At 58.8% G+C, this 21,993-nt stretch overlaps 10 protein-coding genes across 10 annotated transcripts; 7 read left to right on the top strand and 3 right to left on the bottom strand.

Moving 5' to 3' along the window:
* Positions 1–312: 312 nt before the first annotated feature.
* Positions 313–2,138, top strand: BXZ73DRAFT_40149 (MFS general substrate transporter; the record flags this gene model as incomplete). The annotated part of the gene is made up of 8 exons (XM_048018518.1): positions 313–364; positions 420–472; positions 526–668; positions 725–832; positions 886–969; positions 1,022–1,488; positions 1,542–1,964; positions 2,017–2,138. 8 exons carry the CDS (start codon positions 313–315, stop codon positions 2,136–2,138), a joined length of 1,452 nt encoding a protein of 483 aa, XP_047882323.1.
* Positions 2,139–2,393: 255 nt separating this feature from the next.
* BXZ73DRAFT_40044 (uncharacterized protein) lies at positions 2,394–3,932 on the top strand (the record flags this gene model as incomplete). Its single annotated transcript, XM_048018498.1, has 5 exons — positions 2,394–2,459; positions 2,532–2,608; positions 2,676–2,767; positions 2,829–2,887; positions 2,940–3,932. The coding sequence occupies 5 exons, from the start codon at positions 2,394–2,396 to the stop codon at positions 3,930–3,932; spliced, it is 1,287 nt and encodes a 428-aa protein (XP_047882322.1).
* A 76-nt stretch (positions 3,933–4,008) lies between these two features.
* Positions 4,009–6,544, bottom strand: BXZ73DRAFT_87813 (P-loop containing nucleoside triphosphate hydrolase protein; the record flags this gene model as incomplete). Its single annotated transcript, XM_048024726.1, has 6 exons — positions 4,009–4,166; positions 4,190–4,557; positions 4,642–5,239; positions 5,288–5,967; positions 6,035–6,350; positions 6,403–6,544. The coding sequence occupies 6 exons, from the start codon at positions 6,542–6,544 to the stop codon at positions 4,009–4,011; spliced, it is 2,262 nt and encodes a 753-aa protein (XP_047882321.1).
* Positions 6,545–6,743: 199 nt separating this feature from the next.
* Positions 6,744–7,767, top strand: BXZ73DRAFT_40471 (protein-s-isoprenylcysteine O-methyltransferase; the record flags this gene model as incomplete). The annotated part of the gene is made up of 5 exons (XM_048018581.1): positions 6,744–7,092; positions 7,142–7,261; positions 7,320–7,449; positions 7,500–7,630; positions 7,679–7,767. 5 exons carry the CDS (start codon positions 6,744–6,746, stop codon positions 7,765–7,767), a joined length of 819 nt encoding a protein of 272 aa, XP_047882320.1.
* Positions 7,768–7,935: 168 nt separating this feature from the next.
* On the bottom strand, positions 7,936–8,670 carry BXZ73DRAFT_40637 (60S ribosomal protein L9; the record flags this gene model as incomplete). The annotated part of the gene is made up of 4 exons (XM_048018615.1): positions 7,936–8,036; positions 8,089–8,197; positions 8,251–8,355; positions 8,413–8,670. 4 exons carry the CDS (start codon positions 8,668–8,670, stop codon positions 7,936–7,938), a joined length of 573 nt encoding a protein of 190 aa, XP_047882319.1.
* Positions 8,671–9,250: 580 nt separating this feature from the next.
* On the top strand, positions 9,251–11,723 carry BXZ73DRAFT_40385 (uncharacterized protein; the record flags this gene model as incomplete). Its single annotated transcript, XM_048018567.1, has 6 exons — positions 9,251–9,526; positions 9,846–10,328; positions 10,382–10,872; positions 10,929–11,124; positions 11,178–11,432; positions 11,490–11,723. 6 exons carry the CDS (start codon positions 9,251–9,253, stop codon positions 11,721–11,723), a joined length of 1,935 nt encoding a protein of 644 aa, XP_047882318.1.
* Positions 11,724–12,748: 1,025 nt separating this feature from the next.
* On the top strand, positions 12,749–14,124 carry BXZ73DRAFT_87809 (PIN domain-containing protein; the record flags this gene model as incomplete). Its single annotated transcript, XM_048024725.1, has 5 exons — positions 12,749–12,829; positions 12,884–13,047; positions 13,115–13,383; positions 13,621–13,843; positions 13,869–14,124. The coding sequence occupies 5 exons, from the start codon at positions 12,749–12,751 to the stop codon at positions 14,122–14,124; spliced, it is 993 nt and encodes a 330-aa protein (XP_047882317.1).
* Positions 14,125–14,610: 486 nt separating this feature from the next.
* Positions 14,611–16,246, top strand: BXZ73DRAFT_87808 (nucleotide-diphospho-sugar transferase; the record flags this gene model as incomplete). The annotated part of the gene is made up of 3 exons (XM_048024724.1): positions 14,611–14,882; positions 14,933–15,330; positions 15,357–16,246. 3 exons carry the CDS (start codon positions 14,611–14,613, stop codon positions 16,244–16,246), a joined length of 1,560 nt encoding a protein of 519 aa, XP_047882316.1.
* Positions 16,247–18,020: 1,774 nt separating this feature from the next.
* Positions 18,021–19,557, bottom strand: BXZ73DRAFT_87807 (xylitol dehydrogenase; the record flags this gene model as incomplete). The annotated part of the gene is made up of 8 exons (XM_048024723.1): positions 18,021–18,218; positions 18,277–18,363; positions 18,432–18,956; positions 19,018–19,118; positions 19,169–19,205; positions 19,262–19,332; positions 19,392–19,430; positions 19,485–19,557. 8 exons carry the CDS (start codon positions 19,555–19,557, stop codon positions 18,021–18,023), a joined length of 1,131 nt encoding a protein of 376 aa, XP_047882315.1.
* A 944-nt stretch (positions 19,558–20,501) lies between these two features.
* Positions 20,502–21,191, top strand: BXZ73DRAFT_97531 (5-methyltetrahydropteroyltriglutamate-homocysteine methyltransferase; the record flags this gene model as incomplete). The annotated part of the gene is made up of 5 exons (XM_048027398.1): positions 20,502–20,559; positions 20,595–20,736; positions 20,796–20,820; positions 20,858–20,961; positions 21,014–21,191. 5 exons carry the CDS (start codon positions 20,502–20,504, stop codon positions 21,189–21,191), a joined length of 507 nt encoding a protein of 168 aa, XP_047882314.1.
* Between the last annotated feature and the right edge of the window lie 802 nt (positions 21,192–21,993).

Below are 21,993 nucleotides of genomic sequence, written 5' to 3'. Positions count from 1 at the left end.
GCATGGCGCGCTCGTCTCCGCTGCGAGCCGGCACAGCGAGCGCGAGTGGCTCTGCTCGCGTTCTCGCACGCCGATCGCACAAATGCTCTCGACACGCCGCGGCCGCCGTCCGCCGGCCTCCTCCCGACTTCACTCGCTCACACTTCCTTCGTGCCATAGACCCCGCGCGCACCCTTCCCTTCCCTCTTCTCGCGCGCACCACCTCTTCTTAAGCCCGGCTCACCCACAATCTCGTCCGTTCCTCACCCTCGTTGCTCTATCACCCATCACAGTCTACCCCCAACCCACCGCCGTCGTAAAGGCCCCCGCGCGATGGCCAAGGTCGAGCGCGTCGTCTTCCTGTCCCTGGTATTGGACCTCTTTGGTGCGTCTTGCGTCTTTCGCAGACATGCGCGAGATTGTAACTTCGCGCGATCCAGCATTCACCATCCCGCTCCCTCTCTTCCCTCGTATTATCGAGTGGTACACCAAGGTGCGTGCGCGCGTGCTCGTTGCCTCTCGTATCATGCTCAAGATGTACCATAGCGTGAAGCGTCAGACCCCAGCGGCTTCTTGTCCCAGATACTCTCCTTCGTTTCGTCGGCACGCGGGCTTCTGTACCAGCCTACGTCAAACCCGCGAAGATGGGACATCGTCCTCCTCGGCGGTCTCATGGGCTCCGTCTTCTCGTGAGTCGGTACCACGTATGCTCATTGTTGTTGCTGACGAACGCTGTCATTCACAGCTTGCTGCAGTGGTTCGTTTCCCCGCACATTGGTTCCCTGAGTGACAAATACGGACGCAAGCGAATCCTCCTGCTGACTATGATCGGGAACCTCTTGTCCGCCCTGGTGTACGTCTTGTCTTCTTACCTTTTTCTGCATTCTATGTTGACACGCGCGGTAGCTGGGTCTTCTCCACTTCATTCGCCACGTACCTGCTCTCCCGAGTGATCGGAGGTCTCAGTGAAGGCAACGTTCAGCTCGCAATGTACGTCGCACATAGTATCTGCTCATCGCGCACCGCTTTAACATTACCCCAGTGCTATCCTATCGGACGTTACCACTCCTGAGACTCGTGCAAAGGCACTGGCGCACGTTGGCATTGCCTTCGCGATTTGCTTCTGCATTGGCCCTCCCATTGGCGCGTACTTCGCATCGCGCCCTCTCCCCGCGTCCTTCACTGCGTCCGGGATTGAGCTCAACGTTTACGCCCTTCCCGCGGCACTCACCCTTGTCCTCCTCGCCCTCGAAACCGTCTTCCTCATCTTCGCTCTCCCAGAGACCCGCGGCAAGGCTATCCCATCCGTAAAAGTCGCCACGAATGGTGCTGCGAACGGCAAGGCAAACGGGCATGCCAACGGCACTGCCAACGGGAGTGTCCAAACCTCTCGGCAAGGCACTGTCACGGAACGCATCTCAATGCTGAAGACCCTCCAGCACCTTCACTTCCTGTTCCTTGGTGTCTTCTCGGGTGTCGAGTTTACGCTCACTTTCCTCACCTTTGATCGTGAGTTCACTTGACCGCGTGCTTCTGACGCTGCATCTGACGTAGTGATCCAGTGTTCGACTGGAACAACAAGCAAAACGGCGCTCTCATCGGCTCCATTGGCATCGTCAGCGCCCTCCTGCAAGGCGGCTATGTTCGCCGCGCCATGTCCAAGGTCGGTGAGGGCAAGATGGCTCGTCGCGGGATCAGCAGCTGCGCTATCGGCCTGGTCCTTTTGACCATTCTCCCCCACATGGTCTCCGACCACCCCACGATCGCGTTCCGCCTTCTTCAGGGCGCCTCGGTGTGCATGGCGATGACGTCGGCCACCGTGGTGAACGCGCTCACGGCGCACGCGTCGCTGCAGTGTGACGACGTCACTATCGACCCGGACACCGGGAAGGCTGTCGAGGAACACCCAGAGCTCGCGAAGGGCAAGGCGTTGGGGAAGTTCCGCTCTTCAGGCCAGCTGGGCCGCGCGATCGGACCCCTGCTCGGTACGTTCTCCTTAACGTCCTATGCAAGGGATTCGCTGACTGTGTCTTGTAGCCTGTGCGTCATACTGGACTTTTGGCCCGTCTCCGACGTACGCAGTTAGCGCCGTGGCCATGTTTGCCCTTGCACGGAGAATGTCGTCTGTAACTGGCAGGAGAGCGGTGAAGACTGAGTAAATTAATCGCCAACATTTGTACCAACACTCGTTACTGTAGAACAGCCTAACTTAATCCTTATTCTCTGTTCCCCGGATGACTCGTGAAACGGCTCGCTTCAGGGAATTTGTCAAGCCTGGTACATGTAGGCGCCGACGCGTGGTCGTCTTTCAGCCACCACCGCGTTTAGTCGAAAGCAACTTCCGAAAGTGTTACACCACCAGAACTTCTCAAGGCCTCAACCCATTGCTCATAAGCTCTTCACGACAATCCAATATGCCGTTTGCTACGAGGAACGCGTACTATCTTCGAATATCTGCTACAACAGTTCTACCGCTTTATGTGAGTGCTCAACGTTCGAACGCACTCGTACCACGAGCCACATGACTGACGTGAACACAATGGATTATGCAGATATACCTGGACGAGAGACACGTGGAATGGATGTCGGACCGCGTGCTTCAGCACGTCCTTGCTGACTTGCGTCCGCTGTGAGTCGCCTCGACGGCTTTCCGCTACATTCCGACCGCAAGCGAACTGAAACGACGGGTCGCCCAGAATTATCCCCAAGCTGAACGCGGAGGCCGATGCCCAGCTCGGCTCTGGTTCAGCGGCCTCGAAACGCGGTACTTTGGACGTGCACCGGGGAGGTACGGGCGGACGTTCAAGCGCGCGCATCACTCGGTGCCGATTCTGACTCGCGAACTTCAGACACTTATCAGTTTGGGTACTTCCTCCGCGGGACAGAGCCGCACGCAGTCTTGGTCAAAGTGAGCCACGTGGCTCTCCAGTGGTCGATACAGCGCTGACTTTGTGAGGCAGTCTAGGCTTTTTACCGCCGCCCCACCTGTTCAAAGGCGGACTGCGCTACCACCACCACAGCCGGAGACCAACAAAGCGACCTCGAGCAAGGGACAGAGGGCCAGGAAGGCGGCCGCGCAGAAGGCGGGCCAGAAGCGGAAACCGAAACCTCGTCCGAAGGGCAAGGGGAAAGCCCGAGCCGTTGAGGACGAAGAGGACGCCATCTCGATCTCGAGCGAGGGGGACGATGCAGGAAATGACGTCCCCGCGGAGACGATGGCTTCCAGGAGACCCAAACGCACAAAGACCGTCGCGGACGGCGGGTACCGGGAACAAGACGAGGATGAGGACATGGCCGACGTCGACGCCACTCCCGAAGCTGGGGATAACTTTGCTCCTCAGGACGACACGGCCCCCATCGTCCCGAAGCGAGAGGAGACGGAGCCTTCCCTCTCCGACCTCCCCGCTCCCCCACAATCCACGACAGTAGAGGATATCGACGACGACCCGCAGCCACCCTCAGCGATGGACGTCGAGCTCATCGACGACGAGGAAGAGCCGAAGCCGAAGCCGGTCCTCAAGCTCGCCTACCACGGCTTCACGATCCATGGCCGCTGCCTCTGCGTCATCGTCGAGCCCTGGCCTCCCGTGCGCGCTGGCACTCGCGCACCCTCGGTCGCTCCGTCTAGTGCGCCCCGTGCGTCTAGCATTGCACCGCCCGAGTTCGTGGCAAGCGTGGAGGCGCGGCGCGAGCGCACGCCGCTGTTCCTGCCGGAGTACGACAAGGAGCCGACGCCCGCGCCGTCTGGTAGTGGCTCGGGCGCGGGCAGGGTGCTGCCGCCTGTACCGCTGTTCGGCGAGGAGCCGAGCGACGAGGAGGAAGGGGACATGGTGCTGTTCAGTCAGATACTGAGGTCGGCGGGGGAGCACCCTCCTGGCATCGCGGAGGACGATGATGAGATTGATGGCGCCGTGTTCTTTGGGGACGCGGACGAGATGAGAGAACTGGGATAAGACTGGCTCATTATGACTAGTAGATAGGGTACATATTGTTGGATGCGTAATGTGTACAGCAAAGTGCGAGCTCGGACTACATGCGCCCGAGTTCCTTGAGAATCTCGATGGCCCGCTGTGACGAGACTGTTCTGAAGTCGTCGTTCGACATTGAGTAGAGGCCATGGCCGCCCGAAAGCGCGCGCAGCCTTGTCGTGTAGTCGAGCATCTGGCTGAGAGGTGCGAGTGCCAACACTGTCCGCCTCATCTTCATCGACGTGTCTTCGCCGCCTTGCCGGTCGTAGGCGAGAGCCACTGTGGGGGGATGTACGCACTCTCGTCTACGAATGGCTCCGTGTCCTCTTCCGATCCCGTATCCAAGTCGAGCACTTCTCCGCCGTGCTCGCCCAGGTCCTCTACAACGCGTCCGACGGAGCCTTCGTCGACGGAGATCTTCAGTCGAATAAACGGCTCCATGAGATTGCCTTGCCCAGCTGCGCGAACGATGTTGCGGAGGATAGTGGCACTAGCCCCTGCGAGCACGGAGGCATGGGATTCCTTGGGGTGTTTGGTGCCCTGGACTTCGATGCGCAGGCGAGAAAGCGCCAGAGAAGTGTTCGGGGAGCTTGACAGCGTACTAGCAGGCCTTTCGCGACGTAGGCGAAGGGGCTTCCGGGTTGTGATGCAATTCGCCGGGGGGCATGCGTTTCCCATCAGGGGTCAGAACGACGTTGCCGCCCCAGAGCGGTCGCCTTCTTCGTCGTCTTCAAGTAACCGAACGTTGAGCGAAACCTCGACCTTAATGGCGTGCCCTCCTAGCTCGGTGCTCCATATGTTGCTAACTTTGGAAATGTCACCAGGTCCCAGGCACTCCCGGAAGCTGACTCGTCGTCTGCCAAATTCAAACTTGACCGCCCATTCTTCGCGGAGGCGCGACTCCACTATTTCAAGATGCAAGGCTCCAAGACCGTGGACGAGCAGTTGACCTTCTTGAGTTTCCACCCGCACTGAAGGATCGGTACGGGCCAATGCGTGGAGTGCATTCTCAACAGGTTGAAGGTCGGCGTACGAGTTAGGGAGGACCGAGACGGACATCATAGCAGGGGGAGGGAGGATATCGCGCAGAGAAGAGTGATCGGAGCCACCTGCGACGGAAGTGAGGGTGTCGCCTGTACGAGTGTGCTTGAGACCCATCACCGCCCCCACGGAGCCGAATGGAAGAGCGTCGATTTCCTCTGCCTCCGCTGCATAGAGCATCATCAGCTTGCCGACTTTCTCTCTCTCGTTTCGCGAGGAATTCAAGACACCGCTGTGGGCCTTGAGGACTCCTGCAATGACGGTGAGGCACGGATTTCGTGTCCAGATGGATTACACACCTGAGTACACGCGAACGAAGGTCATCCATCCTTTGCGCTGATCCCAACCAACTTTCCAGGCCAGCGCGCGAAGAGGAGCATTAGATGAAGAGATTTTGTTGTTTTTCTCAACGTCCGCTGGACTTGGTAGTAACTCGCCGACGTAGTTCATAAGAAGTTCCGTGCCGACGTGCCTGAAGGCAGATCCACATATCACGGGCAACACCTCGTTACGCAGAGTGGCTGCTCGCAGGTGGGGGAGGATTTGAGAGGCGGACAAAGAGAGGTATGAAGAAGGGTCTTCCGGAAGGCTGAGTAGTGTTTCAAACATCTCCTCGGACACTTGAGCCAAATTGTCGAGTAACGCAATCCTGGCAGGCAGTAGATGAGGAATGAGTGGATGGGTCGGTGGGAACAATTCAGAAGCCTCGAGCTCTTCTTGAATCCGGGGTAGGGGATGAACGGAGGATACGCCCTCTGAGTCGTACTTCCACACTTCCCATTTGACGAGGTCTACGATTCCTCGAATTCCTGGTTCTGCGCGTGCGTAGTCCTCGGGGTTGAAAGATGCGACCGGTAGGGTGAGCGCCATGGGTCGGGGATGCAGTCGATTGGCGAGAACAGAAAGCACGGACGTCCGAAATGATGCTCCTGCACGGTCGAGCTTATTGAGGAACAGTATTCGCGATTTCACGTCATACCTGTGGATAGTTCAATAACGACGACCGTGAGGTCTGGGCGGGTTCTCACCTGAGCGCGTTTGCTTACCTGTCCAGTTGTCGCCAGACACCTTTGGTTTGTGCCTCCACACCTTCCACCGCGTCGATGAGAACAACAGCACCGTCCACCACACGACTGGCACTTTCCACCTCCATGCCGAAGTCCGCGTGTCCAGGTGTGTCAATGAGGTTAAAAGTCCAATCCTTCCACCTGACTGGGATGCTGGCCGACTGGATAGTGATGCCTCGTTCGCGCTCCGCAGGAAGAAAGTCGGTGGTGGTGCTTCCTGTGTCGACGGATCCGGCAGAAGACAGGTACTTGGACCTGAGCAATATAGACTCGGTAAGGGTAGTCTTGCCTGAGTCTAAGATGCTAATTTAGCCCAGCTACACTACGATGTTCGGGATTCAACGTACCTATATGAGCCACGAGGGCCATGTTCCGAAGTTTTGATGGATCATGGCTGGCATGAGTAGCATAACACCTATGACAACGCCGCTGAGGTAGCCAGACCCGCAGGTCTCGCTGTCGAAGAGCGTGGAGGACTTTGGCGACCATATGCGCGGCCGAAGCCGATGTGTAGCGTCACCTGAACGAACTACACTGCGCGGCGGGTGCCAGGGGGGGAGCAGACCAGACAAGCAGAGGAAAGCGTTGGGAAGGAGACAAAAGAGCGCAGTGTGCGAGCGCGCTACGCACCTCTCTTCTCGACCTATTGTTCCGCCATGCGGTCTGAAACTCTTTCTCTTCTCCCACCATGTCTGCGCCTGCATCGACCGACGCAGATGGCTTCGAAAGTCGCATTCAAGAACGCCTCCGCCAGCGAGTGGTGGAGCAGACTGAGCCGCTTGCTACAATTCCAAGAGAACCCTCGCTCCAACCACACGGACTCATTCCGAACACACCACTCTCGGTCGCGACCGTGTCCTTCCTCCTGGGTACACTGTTCTGCTTCGGAGTTTTCCTTTTCGCCACGGATGGATTCGGCAAATACTACTGGTGGACCACATTCCAACTGGGATTCTTTTTTGCAGCGTGGTCCGCGTTCCATTGGGGCGAATTCGCTGTAACCGCAGGATGGAATCGAGACAAATGCAGCGTAGACTGTGAGTCGCTGGATCAGATGTACACGGCTAAGCTAAACGCAATCAACAGCCTTTCTGTTGGAGAACGGGGCAATGTATCACATTGCTCACTCTGTGGCGTTATTCGAGTATCTCGTCACACTGTACTTCAAACCTGATTTGAAGCAATTCGAATACTTGTCCTTTGCAGGTGAGAGGACCGCCGAACATTTCACATTCGTGCATTGAGTCTCCTTTGACCCAACCAGGCATCGTCCTGACTCTCGTCGGACAAGTATTGCGATCTACTGCCATGATCCATGCAGGGTCCAACTTCTCGCACGCGGTGGCTTTCCGAAAACTAGACGGGCACATCCTGGTCATCGACGGGGTCTACAGGTGCGTTCTTGAGCTGAGGATTAACACTCGACATTAACGTCTCGAGGCAGATGGTTCCGTCACCCGTCTTATGCTGGATTCTTCTACTGGGCTCTTGGGACGCAAGTAGCTTTGCAGAACCCTGTTAGCTTCGTTGTCTACCTCGTTGTCCTGTGGAGGTTCTTTTACCGCCGCATCCGAGGTGCGTCCGACGTCTCTATCACTGGAGCACGACTCACCCCCAAAGCAGCGGAAGAAGCATACTTGATCCGTTTCTTTGGTGATGACTACAAGAATTATAGAAAGACAGTCGGCACGGTGATCCCTTTCATACCTTGACACCGCTATGTAGCTATACCCCATCGCCGTTTGGTGTTATTCGCGCATATTGATAATGATATGAATACAAATGTCGGCATGCTTCATAGAATGGTCATAACGTAGCGACAACATGAGTGTTTTGTACGACGAATCATGCGACACGAACAACGGAAGGCCTCAGCGAGCTCACTCCGCGATAACTGTGCTCTTCTCAGACACGTAGATACCGTCCAAGAACTTACGGATATCCTTGTTCTTGACAAGGCAAACTCCGTGGATGGATGCGGCTATGGTAACCGCGATGAGGAAAGGATGAGACGAACGATACAATCTGCTTACCAGATTGTGATACGTTCTGAATATCAGCGCCCTCAAGGATGAGCTCATCCTTCTGAGCTTTTGACTCCGAGATCGTGACACCATCGAGCATGTTGACATGTCTTACAATCTATCGCCGGTTGTTGACGAGGACCCATTGATGATTATCATGGTGGAACATACCTTCTCGCCCAAGAAGTTACGGATCTCCACCGCGCGTCCGTTGTCTTGGATAATACAGTTGATGGGGAAATGGGCGTAGACTGCGCGCATCTTGTATTGGAAGCCCTAGGGTGCACTCAAGGTTGACCATACCGTTTCAAACTGCCTAGTAGGCCTACGTACCTTCGTGACACCGATGATCATGTTGCTGATGAGAGACTTCATTGTCCGGAGGCAAGCGACGTGCTTGCGGCCCCCCTGCCACACCGCGAGACAGACTTTGTTGGACTTGCCCTTCTGGATCCGGACGTCCATGTCGATGTGACGGACATTCTTGGTCAACGTTCCGCGGGCACCGGTAACTGTGATGAGACGGGACTTGATCTCAACGGTGACTCCCTCAGGGATATTGAGTTCTTCGGTCTGGAGAACGTCCCGCATCTGTAAGGAGGGATCCGAGTATAAGCATACGGACCAGGTACATCCACAACGCAACCACCCCATCCATCCTCAAACGTCCCTCCATCTGGTGATTTGATGGCCTCCCAGCACTCGCATAGACATCCAGAACCGCGTAAACCGTGCAGGATGGCATACTCACTTTGATGGCTGGCTGGCAGAGGGCTTGAGGTTGAAGGGGAGCTTGCGAGCGGTCGAAACTTGGGCTTTCAGGGCGCTTGTGTGTCCGATTGGGCAACAGGCGCTGGAGGCAGGGTGGAGGCTGAACGTGGCTCGGCTGACAAAGACAGCATTCACGGTCGGAGTCTGAAACGGCCTAAAGGGAAGGCCAGTAGCGCCGGTACCTTTCCACTGCTTCATCATCGACCACCATCCCCTTGGACTCTGTGCAGTCCGCCCGGCTCTTTGTTAGCCACTCAGTAAGAGATCGTCTGAGCAAGGCATCGCGCCGGAGCTCTTCACCGTCGACGACCGAGCTTCCCACCGTGGAACTTCTTTCTTGCGTTAAATCGTCAGCGCATCAACACTCTCCTGCCTCCATCCCCCGCCTAAGAGGACTACGATGTCAGCGTACCCTCACGGTTCGTATACGCAGGTAGCCTACCCGACACAGGGCTACGGCGCCCCCATCCCCCCACCCCACGCCTTCCACCCGTCTCCCATGCTGCAACCGGCATACCACGTCGACCCAAACACTTTTCGTCGTGATTATGTCGCGCGGTTGGCTAACCTCAGCATAAACTCGAGGCCTATTATCCAGAGCCTGTCGATGATCGCGCAGGATTACAGTCGTTTTGCCGAAATTGTCGTTCAATGTATCGAGCAACATATCCGACGGGTGAGTGTCTCCTTGTCCCCATTCCCCTTTCACCCGTTCTTCGCTCCCCTGTCCCGGCTGTACTAGGTGTCAGCCGGATCTCCGTTGTAGTACGCATTATTACATGTACCGTAGCTAGTGGGGCAAAAGACAGCCATGTTCGCTGGGGTCGCCCAGGTTGGGTGGCCAACGGGCCATGGCCACGCCGTGTCCTGCAGGCGACTCGCTCGTGCGACAGCTGCCCTACTTCCTTCACTTGCCTTGTCTGCGCATGTGGCATGTGGTTTCGATCCGCGGAATGCTGACTCATCATTCGCCGCTTTTGGCACGCTGTTCTTAGGTGCCCGCGACGATGAAGCTGCCAGCCTTTTATCTGCTAGACGCCATCTCCAAGAACGTCTATGAGCCTTACGCCCGCCATTTCAGAGCCGTCGTCGTCCATCTCTTCAAGGACACCTATGATGTCGTCGACCAGGCAACGCGCAGCAAGATGGAGGAAATGCTCCTCACCTGGAGGACGGGTGCTCCCAACGGCCGTGAGCTGTTCGGCGTCGTTCCCCAGATTGCGATCGAAGGCCATATATGGGGATCTACTTCCTCCTCGAGTCAGAACACAGTGCGTCTTTTCCCATCACGCCGTGGCCGTGGTCCTGACAGACGTCCCCGAAAGTCCGGTCGTGGTGGCTCTGCGTCTACCCAGGCTGTGATCACTCAAGCCCGCGTGTTGAGTGAGCTCGAATTCGTCCTCGGACAGAAGGAGCGCGCTCTGCAATCAAATCCTTACGACAAAGCGTCTCAAACCCATGTCGCGGTTCTGCAACAAGTGAGCGCGATTGATTTCTCTCGCATTGATTATGCAGCTGACCCTGTTCTCAGCTACGCACCCTTGTGCAAGCCGGTGTTTCACAGAAGGAACTTGGTGAAATCCTTGCTCAGCTGCACAACCTCGCGGCATCGACACCAACACCAACACCGCCCCCGCCGACGCCTCAGCCTTACATAGCAGGTCCTCCATACGTGGCTCAACCACCACCTGCTCCGCAGGCTGTATATCCAACTCAGCCCACTCAGTCCTCGCTTCCGTCGTTTGATCCTTCCAGTATCTCTTTGATACTCTCTGCCGCGCAGTCGGCACCCGTCCCCTCGACTTCTACCGCATCGGCTCCTGTCCCCGACATCACGAATCTGTTCAACTCACTCGTCAAGGCAGGCGTAGTATCGTCAGCGACCGGAACACCTACGGGCGCCGGTGCGACCGCAAATGCGGAAGATATCATCTTGACAGATTCGGAGGGAGACGCCTCTCAGGCCTACCGGAAGGTGCTATTTACGCACTCCGTCAAGCTGTCGAACGCTGATATCACTCGGTGCGCCGAACAAATTTCTTGTTTGTCTTGCTGCTCCGACTGACGTGTGCCTACAGACACCGTCCTCCCCTCGCAGAACTTTTGTATGGTCAAATACCCACTCAATGCAAGCAATGCGGCATTCGACTTCCAGAAGGTTCTAGCGGCAAGAAGGACTTCGACGAACACCTCGACATGCACTTCCGACAAAACCGTAAAGCAAGTCAAGCCGTCGGAAGAGGCCATAGCCGTAGTTGGTTCGTTGGCTTGGAGGTGGGTATTAATACTCTACGCATACGTTCACTCGGCTGACGGTGGCTTCACAGGACTGGGTATATGGTGAATCTCACGACATTAAGGGCAAGGGTCGGGCGGACGGTCGGTCTACAAGTTCCAGGGCAGCCGTGGCTCAGGAAGCGGCTGAACGTGAAGCGGAACTGCGTGCCATGGTTGTTATTGTACCGCAGGGCGACGAGTCGAAAACGATGTCGTGTCCGATCTGTAAGGAACACCTGGCGTCAGAGTTCTTGGAGGAGGTCGAGGAATGGGGCTGGCGCAACGCGGTTAAGAGAGATGACAAGGTACGTTCTTTGGACGCAACCATCCGCCTTACACGTCGCTCACACACTGGGTCGCAGATATACCACGCGACGTGCCACGCAGAGGCGGTAGCGTCGAAGACGACACTAGCTTCTCGTTTGCGGAATGAGTCTGGAACTCGCAGCCGATCGACGACGCCTGAGAACCGCCGGACACCTCCCAGACTGAATGATTCGATGAAATTAGAGCCAGTATCGCCTTCAAGACTCGCTGGAGTGAAACGCAAAGCTGAGGATGACCGTTCAGATTCACCGAAGAGAGTCGCGACATAGCATCCGCTGGTCAATCATAATATAGAGGCACTGGGTGACCGTTGGGACTCGCATATTCGTTATGGTTTATTATGGCTCCTACACATTGTAACCTCTACGCAAGGACACATGAATACATTTGCATGCTTGATTCCGGTTTCGTCGTGTGATCAGAGTGATGAGTGAACGATGTCGCGCCCTATGCGACACAACGTGCAGGACCCACGTGCACTCTTTGTTTTCCTACCACCATCTTTCCCGCCACTCCGCCACTCCAGCAACAGTCCTCCCCTCCTGTTCTTATATCTGTCTCTCGTGCAAACGTCGAGCGCATTTCTAGGTGTGTGGCCTCTCCTCGAGCGCACCACTATCACTCCCCCAGTATTGGACAAACGCGAATTGCGCTCCAGTCACCTCACCGATAAATCATGAAGTTCTAGATTTCTGAGCTAGGATATCTTCTCACGCACCTATGTGTGAAGGTTCGCCTCCCCCCAGCACAAGCCGCGTCCGATCTCGAGGATGCACTTGTCTCACTGGGAGAAGTGCCACCCTTGATAGGTCTCGGCCGAATCACCTTTCTCAGCGCCCTCGTGGAATTCGGGGAATTTCATCCTTGCACACTTTCAAGCGTTGACTGAATTTTGAGTTCTCCGAGAGGATATGTACAGAGAATGCGTCACCTCTCAGCCACTCGATTCGGCTCGGCGGGAGCTCGTTTGTGACCTGACGTCGGGCGTTGTGACTGCGCCTGTGACGACGTGCGGAGAATTTTCGAATACTAGGGCCATTTTCAACGACTATACACGCATACCGTGGCTTCGCATCGCCCACAAAGTGCGCAGGAGTTCAGAGTGAAACAATTCAAATCGTTCCGTCGAATTTGAATATTATCGGAGGCTACCCCGGCCGGCGCTTGCGGGCCCGTTCGGACGCTAGGGGAGTGATAGTAACGTGGCATTCGCAGCGTCCACTTGTGGTTGAATGTACGTCGTCTATCCCTTCAACAGCCCCGACCGATCGGCCATCGATAATAGAATCCGGTCATGTCTGTCTCATCTACAACGGCACCAGCCGACAACACTGTCCAGCAACTGTACGATGCCGCACACGACATCGAAATGCAGGTGCGTCCGTGCCCTTAGCTTGGTTTCGCGTCGGAGCTCAAACGCGACCGATAGGACGCGTTTCCTGTGAATGATCAATCCCCCGTCTATGTGATCCTCGACACGAACGTCCTCATCGACTACCAAACTGTCATCGAGCAGTTCTGCGCCGACCTCGAGAAGACCAGGTACCCCATCAAGATCATCATCCCAAGCGTTGTTCTCGGAGAACTCGACGGGTAGGTATCTAGGCGCTCCTCTTCCCGCTCAGAACCCTGACCGCATTGCTAACTTGCTCACCCCCAGATTAAAACACAACCCGGCTCTGCAGTGGTTCGCGCGCCAGGCGACCACATGGCTCCTAAAGAAGGTCAAGGAGCGCAGGACGGTCAAGATCCAGGGCGCGAGGGAGACCAAGTCCGGAGGGCCGCGCGCAGAGGCGGACGAGGTCCGAAAGAACGACCTTGCGATCCGTGACTGCGCGCTGTACTTCAATGACAGGCGGATCGGCTTGGGCGCGGCGATGGTCTCAATGGACAACCTTCTGTGCGTGGAATGCCACAGGGATGCAGGAGGTTAGTGCGTCACTTGAACTTTGTTCTGTCGCTCGACGCTGATGACCCGATGGCGGTGACTCAGAGGGGGCATCTCGACCGTGGTCATGCCCCCTCAGCAGGGGTGGTCGAGCAGACAGCTTGCCCGCGAGCTTTGGTACCAGAGAACCTCTTCCCAGAGTTTCACGATTGCGAGACTGCCCCGCGCGATATCGGCCGTCGCGGACGCGCGCGAATCGGCGGCTCGCGCAAACGGAGGCCCCGTCCAACACCGCGAACGGGCGGAGATGGACGAGGACAAGATGGACATCGACGAGGCTGCGCCGGTGAGCCTGGAGGAGTACGAGCCAGTTCACGCGCGGGATTCCCTGCACGTGCAGATGGCGGAGCACTTCGTGCTCGTCTTACGGGACCTCGCGCGGCGGGTACACGTCGACTACCGGGACAGCACCACAGTGACAACCTCGAAGCATGCGCCTAAGTACCGACAGAAACCGCTGGAAGAGTGGTCGGCCGGTGTGCTTGGAGTATCTGGAGACGAAGAAGCGGTTCAAGTGCGAACACTGGCAGCCGTTCTTTTTCGCAATGCGGGGGCACGGGGCTGGAAGAAGGGCAAGACTGGTCGCCGCGAAGGTGGGACCTGGTACTAGATATGCTGGAGGAGGTCGGAGGCAGTTCGAGGACGGAGCGCTGTTGAGCTCCGTGGCTGCAGTGCGTCCACACGTGAAGGAGGTTTGGGAGGCCAAGGTCCGCCCTCTCTGAGAAGCCGAATGTGTATCGTACGGCGGAGCCCCGAGGCTTTGGTGGCTCACGATGCAAGCATTCTGGATTGAGAGTGACGGGCAGCGACGTGGGCGACTCAGCAGGATGACCGAGGACTCGCTCTCGCCGCCGAGCCGAGCTGGCGCTTGGCAGGCTGCGACGGGGTCAGAAAATGAATGGCGCGGGGGCGCTGCGGCGGCTGTGGACATCGGCGCGGCCCCTGCGCTCGCTGAGCCTGAGGACCTAGGCTGTGGGGCGCACGTCTGCGGGGGTGGAGCGCAGCAGACGAGTGCAATAAAGCCGTCGAGCATGGGAACAGCATCGCTGCGCGCGGCTGGGGCTGAACTCAGAATCGGCTCCTTCAACTCGAGCTCCCGTGCCTTCGGGACCCCTCCTAACACTTCTGCCTTCAAGCGGTCCGCGTCCCTTTCCTCCTCCCTCCATCCGCCCCCCGCCCCCTCCCTCTCCACTCTCGTCACGCCCGCCATGTTCCGGAGACGGACGGTCTGCACCCTCCTCTGTCTCCTCGCCACCTTCCTCGTCGGCACCGTCATCGTTCTTTCCTCCGTCTCCTTCTACCTCGCTATTGATCGTCCTGCCTACATCACCCAAGACGAGCTCGACCGCACCTTTAATGACTCCCAGCACCCCGTTCTAGAACGTGTACCGCGCATAATTCACCAGACATGGAAGTCTGACACTCTCCCAGACCGGTGGGTCAACGTTTCGCAGAGCTGCAAGGACATGATGCCCGACTAGTGCGTGTCTCCTTTTCCGTGCCCCTCTCCTCCCCCTTACCCCCTTCCAGCGAGTACATGCTGTGGACCGACAACGGCTCGCGAGACTTCCTCGCCGAGCACTACCGCTGGTTCCTCGACACCTTCGACGGCTACACATATCCCATCCAGCGCGCCGATGCCATTCGCTACTTCGTGCTCTACCACTATGGCGGCGTTTACATCGACCTCGACATGGGCTGCCTCCGTCCTATGGATCCCCTCCTCGTTTATCCCGTCATTCTCCCCAAAACCATCCCCGTCGGTGTGTCGAACGACCTCATGTTCGCGGAGAAGGGCCATCCCTTCTTGGCGCAAACAATCCACGGCCTCACGAAATTCGACTACAACTGGATCATCAACTACCCCACCGTCATGTTCTCGACCGGCCCCATGTTCCTATCCGCAGAATACGGCGCGTGGACGTCCAGTCACCCCCCGACCCCGAGAATCCAGGCGGAGAAGTTCGCATCCTCCCCAAGGCGCTGTACGGAAAGAACGCGAAGCCAGGCGAAGCCCCCAACGCGTTCTTTTCCCACTTCTACGGCAGCAGTTGGCACGCAGACGACGCCGCCTTCATTGGTTTCCTCGGCAAGTGGGGCAAAGGGCTCATGTGGGCGGGACTGATGGTCTTCGTTGCTGGCTTCATTCGCATGGTCTTGCTTCCCCGACAGCGTTCTCGCCCACGCATTGGTGGGTACGACGTCTATATGCCCCGGTGGACGCAGAAGAACGGTCGGTGGCATCTCGACCTCGGCTGGTTCTCCCTCCCCGCGTCAGGGTCAAACACTTCGCCCCCTTCCCCAATCGCGCTTCCGCGCGAAAGCGGTTCAGACGAAGAGGAAGATATGCAACTCCTACCCCTTTACGACTCGTCACGCTCAGCCTCCCCTGCCCCCTCGGACGTTTCCTTTGGTCTGGATGGTCCGGGCTACGGCGGTCACGGTGTCGTCGACCACGTGCGGCGCGCAGGGAACCGGCTCTACGACAACATCTTTGGTCCAGTCGACCCCCCTTCAACACCCTCACGTTCACGCCGGCGCCGCCTGCGCCCACGCGGCGTCATGTTCTTCCTCCCCGCCTTCCTCACTCAGGAACAAAACGCGATGGTCGACGTGCCGTTCACGCCCCATGGGCGCACGTCGTCGTACGCGGCACCCCGCCATCAACACCCGCGAGATCGGGAGGGGTCGCCATCATCAAACTCGCTACCGCCAGAGAAACAGCGCTACGCGGCGGACTTGGCGCGCGCGGGGCTCATCCCCCCATTGGATCCGTCCAGGGAGAGCCATGGGCGTGCGGGGAGCTCGTCTTCCGAGGGCTCCTTGTCATCGACTGTTTGTTGACGTTCCTTCGTCGGGCCGAGGCGCGCCAGGTGTGCCAGGGTCCGCCCGAGCTAATTACGGCTCTTGGAGGAAGGTTAGAGTTGAGCCTCGGAGAGGGTGGGGCATGGGAGTGGAAGAAGGAGATTGTGACACATTGCTGCTGCGCGGTATAGAGGCTCGACAGGCCGGCCGACGCCAGACGGCCATCCCTCGATAGACGGACGCGGAACCCGGCCATCGCATTCAAGTCAACCGTCGTTTGCATCCACTGGGGCGATGGCGTCAGGGCTGCAGGTGCCGCAGTGCATGGTACCGCCCGTCGCGTCGGACGTCCGCCGAGGTTACGCGTTGTGGTCGCCGTACCCCCGACAACACATATGGACTGACACCTCGTGCGACCGGAGGGCGCACGGGCATAGGTGTATACCCCTTCCCTCTACTACTTAACGCTCACTATATCGCGCCACCCGCCCGCGCGCGGTGGGGGTGTGAGTCTGGTGTGGACGTGGGCGCGCTCCTTTCGCGCTGTGAGAGCGACCTCTAGCGGATGCTCGCCCACGGCCGGGCGCCCCCTCCCACCGTGCTGCCCTGTGGCTTCCTCTCGCTTTCCGCGCTCGTTCCCTTTACTCGCTCGTTGGTACTTATCGCCGTCGTACGGCCGGCGAACACCGTCTGCAGGCCGGAACATTCGTACTCGCTTCGTCGTGGATAATGAACGTTCACCCCCTCGGCCACCTGCCTTCCCCTCCGCATCATCCCCACCCCGTTTCATATTTTTCTTCCTCCACATCTCATCCCGCCTCTCACCTCCCACCCGTATTTTCCGTCCTGTCGTCGTCGCCACCGCTTTCCCTTGTGTGGCGCCGGCAGATGTGCGTCCCCTATGTTTATCGTTTCATCCAGTGACATCATTTGTACGTTCGCCCTTCAGAAGTGTCGCATATCACCCCATTACTCTCTTACCCCATCTTTGCACCCGCGGAGGGTGCTGGCAGTCACTAGAATCCATACAGGCTTCCCCCTAGTACACACACGTACAATATTCCCATTAGTAGACGCACCGAATATTACATGGCCCCACCGTGCCTCTCCTGACCTCGCTACAGATCGCGTCTGACCAGTTCCAGTTCCCCTTCGCCCCTCAAGCCCAAGTTTGCTCCGCTCCAACGACCGGACTCGACCGCACCCGGGTTGTGCGCGACTCTCGTCGACCGCTCGTCGAGAACCTCCGATGATCGCCGCTGCTCCTCAGGGGGGGCGCCGCGCGCTGCCACTTCAAGCTTCGAAGTTACAAGGCTCGAACTCTCGTGGAATGCCGCCGCGATAGGAGCGCGCGACCGCCGCGCGACCACTCCGGGCCGTGTGTGACGCGCACGGTGGCGAGGAGTGTCTTGGGGTGATACGGTTGATACGCGGTAGGAGGTGGGCCGGCACTGCATGTGGATCGCGATACACAGCATGCGGAGACAAGTCCCGGAGGCCGAGGCTCGCCAAGTGCGCGCGCACTCGTCGTCGTTGGCCGTGCGTTGGCCGTGCGTGCATGCATGCGCACATGCGCAGTGCGCAACGACGTGTCCGGCTCGCCGCAGGGAACGGCAGTCCGTTCGGAGTTCGCGAAGCCGGCTGCGTGTGGTCTTCCCGCGCAGGGCCCGGAGAAGAGGATGGCTTGTTGTACAACAATTGCGAGCGATGCTTCCGTAGTCCGTACAAAGTGCTACCGCGGATCCGAACGCCAGCAGGGCTTCCCTATACAGCGCTCCGCGCACCACGTCGGCCCGAGGCGGGAGGAGGGAATCTACATGAGGTCGTCGGGGGAGACGTCGGGCCCAGAGATGACGGCCTTGATGACCGTCTTGCCGTCCGGGCTCTTGCCGTCGCGCGTGGTCTGGAAGGCCTCGGCGGCCTTGTCGAACGGGAAGCGGTGCGTGACGAGCGGCTTGAGGTCGATCTTGCCCTGCGCGACGAGCGCGATCGCGAGCTGGTAGTCGCCGGGCTGTGGGGGCGGCGTGAGCGCGCGTGCGGGAGACGGAGGGCGGGCGGGGACGGCGTACTCCGTAGCGGAAAGACCCCCTGAAGTTGACCTCCTTCGTAAGAAGAGTGGTGATCGGGATGTTCACGTTCGCGGCGCCCATGCCGACCTGCGGGCGCGGCGCGGGTGAGCAAAGTCGCAGGCTGGATATCGAGTGGTTCCGCAGTCACGACGCACCTGGACGTACGAGCCGCCCTGCTTCACGATGAGGATGCCGGTCTGGATGGAGACCTCGGCGCCGCTGGCCTCGACGATGAGGTCGATGCCGTTGGGGCCGCGCTCCTCGATGCCGAGCTGCTCACGCATCGCGGTGGCATTGCGCTCCGAGTACGCCTGGCGGGTCTCGCCCTCGTTCATCTTCGGGGGCAGGTACGCGTCCGTCGCGGCGTAGTTCTTCGCGAACTCGAGGCGCGAGGGGACGATGTCGACCGCGATGACGCGTGAGGCGCCGAGCGCGCGCGCAACGGCCATGCAGAGCAGGCCGACGGGGCCGGCGCCGAAGACGACGACGGACTGGTTCGCGCGGAGCTGGGAGATGTTCGCGACCGAGTGCACACCGACGGACAGCGGCTCCATCATCGCGCCGTCCTCGAGCGTGAGGTTCGCCGGGAGCTTGTAGCAAAGGTCGGCAGGGATGGTGTAGTAGCGCGCGAGGGTGCCGTCGTACGGGGGTGTCGCGGCGAAGACCATGTCGGGGCAGAGCTGCGCAAGGAGCGAGACTTTTGCATACTGTGCCGGGGGGATTGTTTTGGACAAAACGCACCTCGTACCGACCGCGTTTGCAGTCGTCGCAGGTGCGGCAGGTCGCGCCGGGCTCCATCGCGACACGGTCACCGACTTTGAGGTTCCTGGCCTTGGGACCGACTACGAGAAGTCAGGCCAGACAAGTGAGGGGGAAGCTGGTTGGCACGAACCTTTGTGGATAATGCCTGCAGATTCGTGGCCGAGGACCTAAACGAAGGGGTCAAAATTCTACAGACAGTGGCGATTAAGCAAAAGAATCTTGCCATCGGGTTCTCGACGACGAAGTCGCCGATGCGGCCGTGAACGAGGTAGTGGACATCGGAACCGCAGATGCCTGTGGTGTAAGACGCATTAGAAAAGATTAGATGTGTACGGTGAAGAGGACGCCCGTACCCGTCTTCTTTACAGCAACGATAACTTCGTCGTTCTGAGCTGGGGGCAAGGAGTGAGGTCGTGCGACTACGTCATTGATGCCCGATGACCTACGTTCAGGGACAGGCCTGTCCTCAAAAACGACCTCCTCGATCTTGCGGAGGACAAACGAGGGGTTGTCGGACATGTCTGGGGAGGTGGGGAGAGGGGAGAGAGAGATGGAGCAACCTCGGAAAACGGAGAGGGAGGGGCAGGGTATAAGAGGGATGGACGGCGGGACCGGACCGGGCGCCAGGTCGTCTGGCCCGTCTCATCTGACCGGGAAGAGACGGGAGAGCGAAGGTCCGAGGGCGAGGGAGATGCGCGCGATAGCGATGGGCCTCCTCACCTCGGTCTCAGTTCGAGTCCAGGGCTGCCCTGGCTGGCAAGACCCAGCTGCAGCCGGACGACCCGGCCCGTCGTGCCCGCACGCCCGCGAACGGCACCTGACCGCGTCCTGGTGCTCAAAGTTGCCGATCAGCGAGCAGGGAGAACGAGCGGGTGGCGACGCTCGTGGTTGCCGTCACTCACCTCGATTGGTAGGGAACAACCAAACGTGCACGAGCCATGCCTTGGGCACGTTGGCTCGCTTCACTCCGTCGCGCAGACTGTTCGCGACCGTGAAGCACGATGAACGTAATCGAGACGCCATCCAGGGCAGCAGCCGAGGCAGCGTTCAGTAGGCTGTAGAGCGGAAAAAAACCTGGGAGAACAGAATGCGCGCGCAGAGGGAAAGTTGCGCCGAGAAAGGCTAAGGGCCAGCCAATCTGCTGATTACCTTCCTCGACGGCGGCCGGAGGACGAATTTGCTGGTGGGCGAGTACGGCAATGGCTGGGAGTGTGTGCGGGGCAAACGTGAACGTCGACGTCGATGCTGCTCGCCGGCTGGCTGCACGATGGCCTCGCGCGAGCCGCGTTCGAGGACGCGAAGAGATCGATAAATGGCCGATTGCCTGATCGCTGCCCATTTATGTAATTCCCAACGCTCACGCCATTTCTCCAACCCTCAAAAACCCTCGACGCGCGTTCGACCCATCCCCAGCCCCCTCTCTCCCTCCCCTCCATCTCCCCCCTCCTCCCTAGTGCTCCACCATGGTCTACTCCAGCGTGCTCGGTTCCCTCGCATCGGTATGGTTCACCCTCTACGCGCGTCTGTGGATGCATATCTGATCTAGACGCCTCTAGGTGCCAACCGTGAGGTGAAAAAGGCCGTCGAGGCTTACTGGGGTGGCAAGCTCTCCGCCGACGAGCTCACCAAGGCTGCCGCCGACGTCAAGAAGGCCAGCTGGACCAGCCTCAAGGAGCGTGGCGTCGAGCTCATCCCCAGGTGCGTCTTCTTCTCAACATGTCTTGATCTCATCGAGACTCACGTGTGATCTATCTTAGCGGTGACTTCACTCTCTACGACCATGTCCTCGACCATCCGCTGCGTTCAACGTCATCCCAAGCGGTACCTCGGCAAGGGTCTCTCCCCTCTCGATGTCTACTTCGCCATGGGTCGTGGTCGCCAGGCCGAGGGCGTCGACGTCCCTGCCTGCGAGATGAAGAAGTGGTATGTCCGTTCCAAAGTACCCGTTGATTGTATCATGCTCATCTCCTTTAAGGTTCGACTCGAACTACCACTTCGTCGTCCCTGAGTTCTCTGAGGAGACTGAGTTCAAGCTCAACTTCAACAAGGCTCTCGAGGAGTACCGTGAGGCGAAGGACCTCGGTGTCGAGACCCGCCCGGTTGTCCTCGGCCCATCACTTCCTCGCTCTCGGCAAGGCTGCGAAGGAGGCTAGCGCTGGTTTCGAGCCTATCTCACTCCTCCCAAGCTCTCCCCATGTACAAGCAGCTCCTCGCTGCCCTCAAGGAGGCTGGTGTCGGCTCTGTCCAGATCGATGAGCCCGTCCTCGTCCTCGACCAGGCTGCTCTCTACGAGAAGCAGTTCGCTCAGGCATACTCTGAGCTCGCGCCTGTTTCCCCGCGTCTCATCCTTACGACCTACTACGGCCGCCTCGGCTCCAACCTCACCTTCGCTGCCAAGCTCCCTGTCTTCGGTCTCCACATCGACCTCGACCGTGCCCCTGAGCAGCTCGACGATGTCATTGCCGCCGTCAAGCCCACTGGCTTGGTCCTCTCCCTTGGTGTTGTGTCAGGCCGTAACATTTGGAAGACCGACTTTGAGGCCGCGATGAAGCTCGGCCAGAAGGCCGTGGCTGCTCTCAGCAGCAACCGTGTCGTCATCGCTACTTCCTCGTCCCTTCTCCACACGCCCGTCACCCTCGCCGCAGAGAAGAAGCTCACGCCCGAGCAGAAGGACTGGTTTTCCTTTGCCCTCGAGAAGGCGACCGAAGTTGCAGTTATCGCTGCGGCCTTGAACGGCTCCCAGGACTCCAAGGTGTCGAGGCTCTCGAGGCCAACCGGGTCTCCATCGCAAAGCGCCGCGAGTTCGAGCACACTTCCGACGCGACTGTGCGCAACCGTGTCGCCGCCATCACGCCCGACATGCTCGAGCGCAAGAGCCCCTTCGCCGTTCGCAAGGACATCCAGGCAAAGCAGCTCCAGCTCCCTATGTTCCCGACGACGACCATCGGTTCTTTC

The sequence above is a fragment of the Epithele typhae genome, assembly GCF_022376455.1.
Source record: "Epithele typhae strain CBS 203.58 chromosome Unknown BXZ73scaffold_4, whole genome shotgun sequence".
In the NCBI taxonomy this organism is placed as follows: domain Eukaryota; kingdom Fungi; phylum Basidiomycota; class Agaricomycetes; order Polyporales; family Epitheliaceae; genus Epithele; species Epithele typhae.
This window is presented reverse-complemented; position numbering and strand designations above follow the sequence as displayed.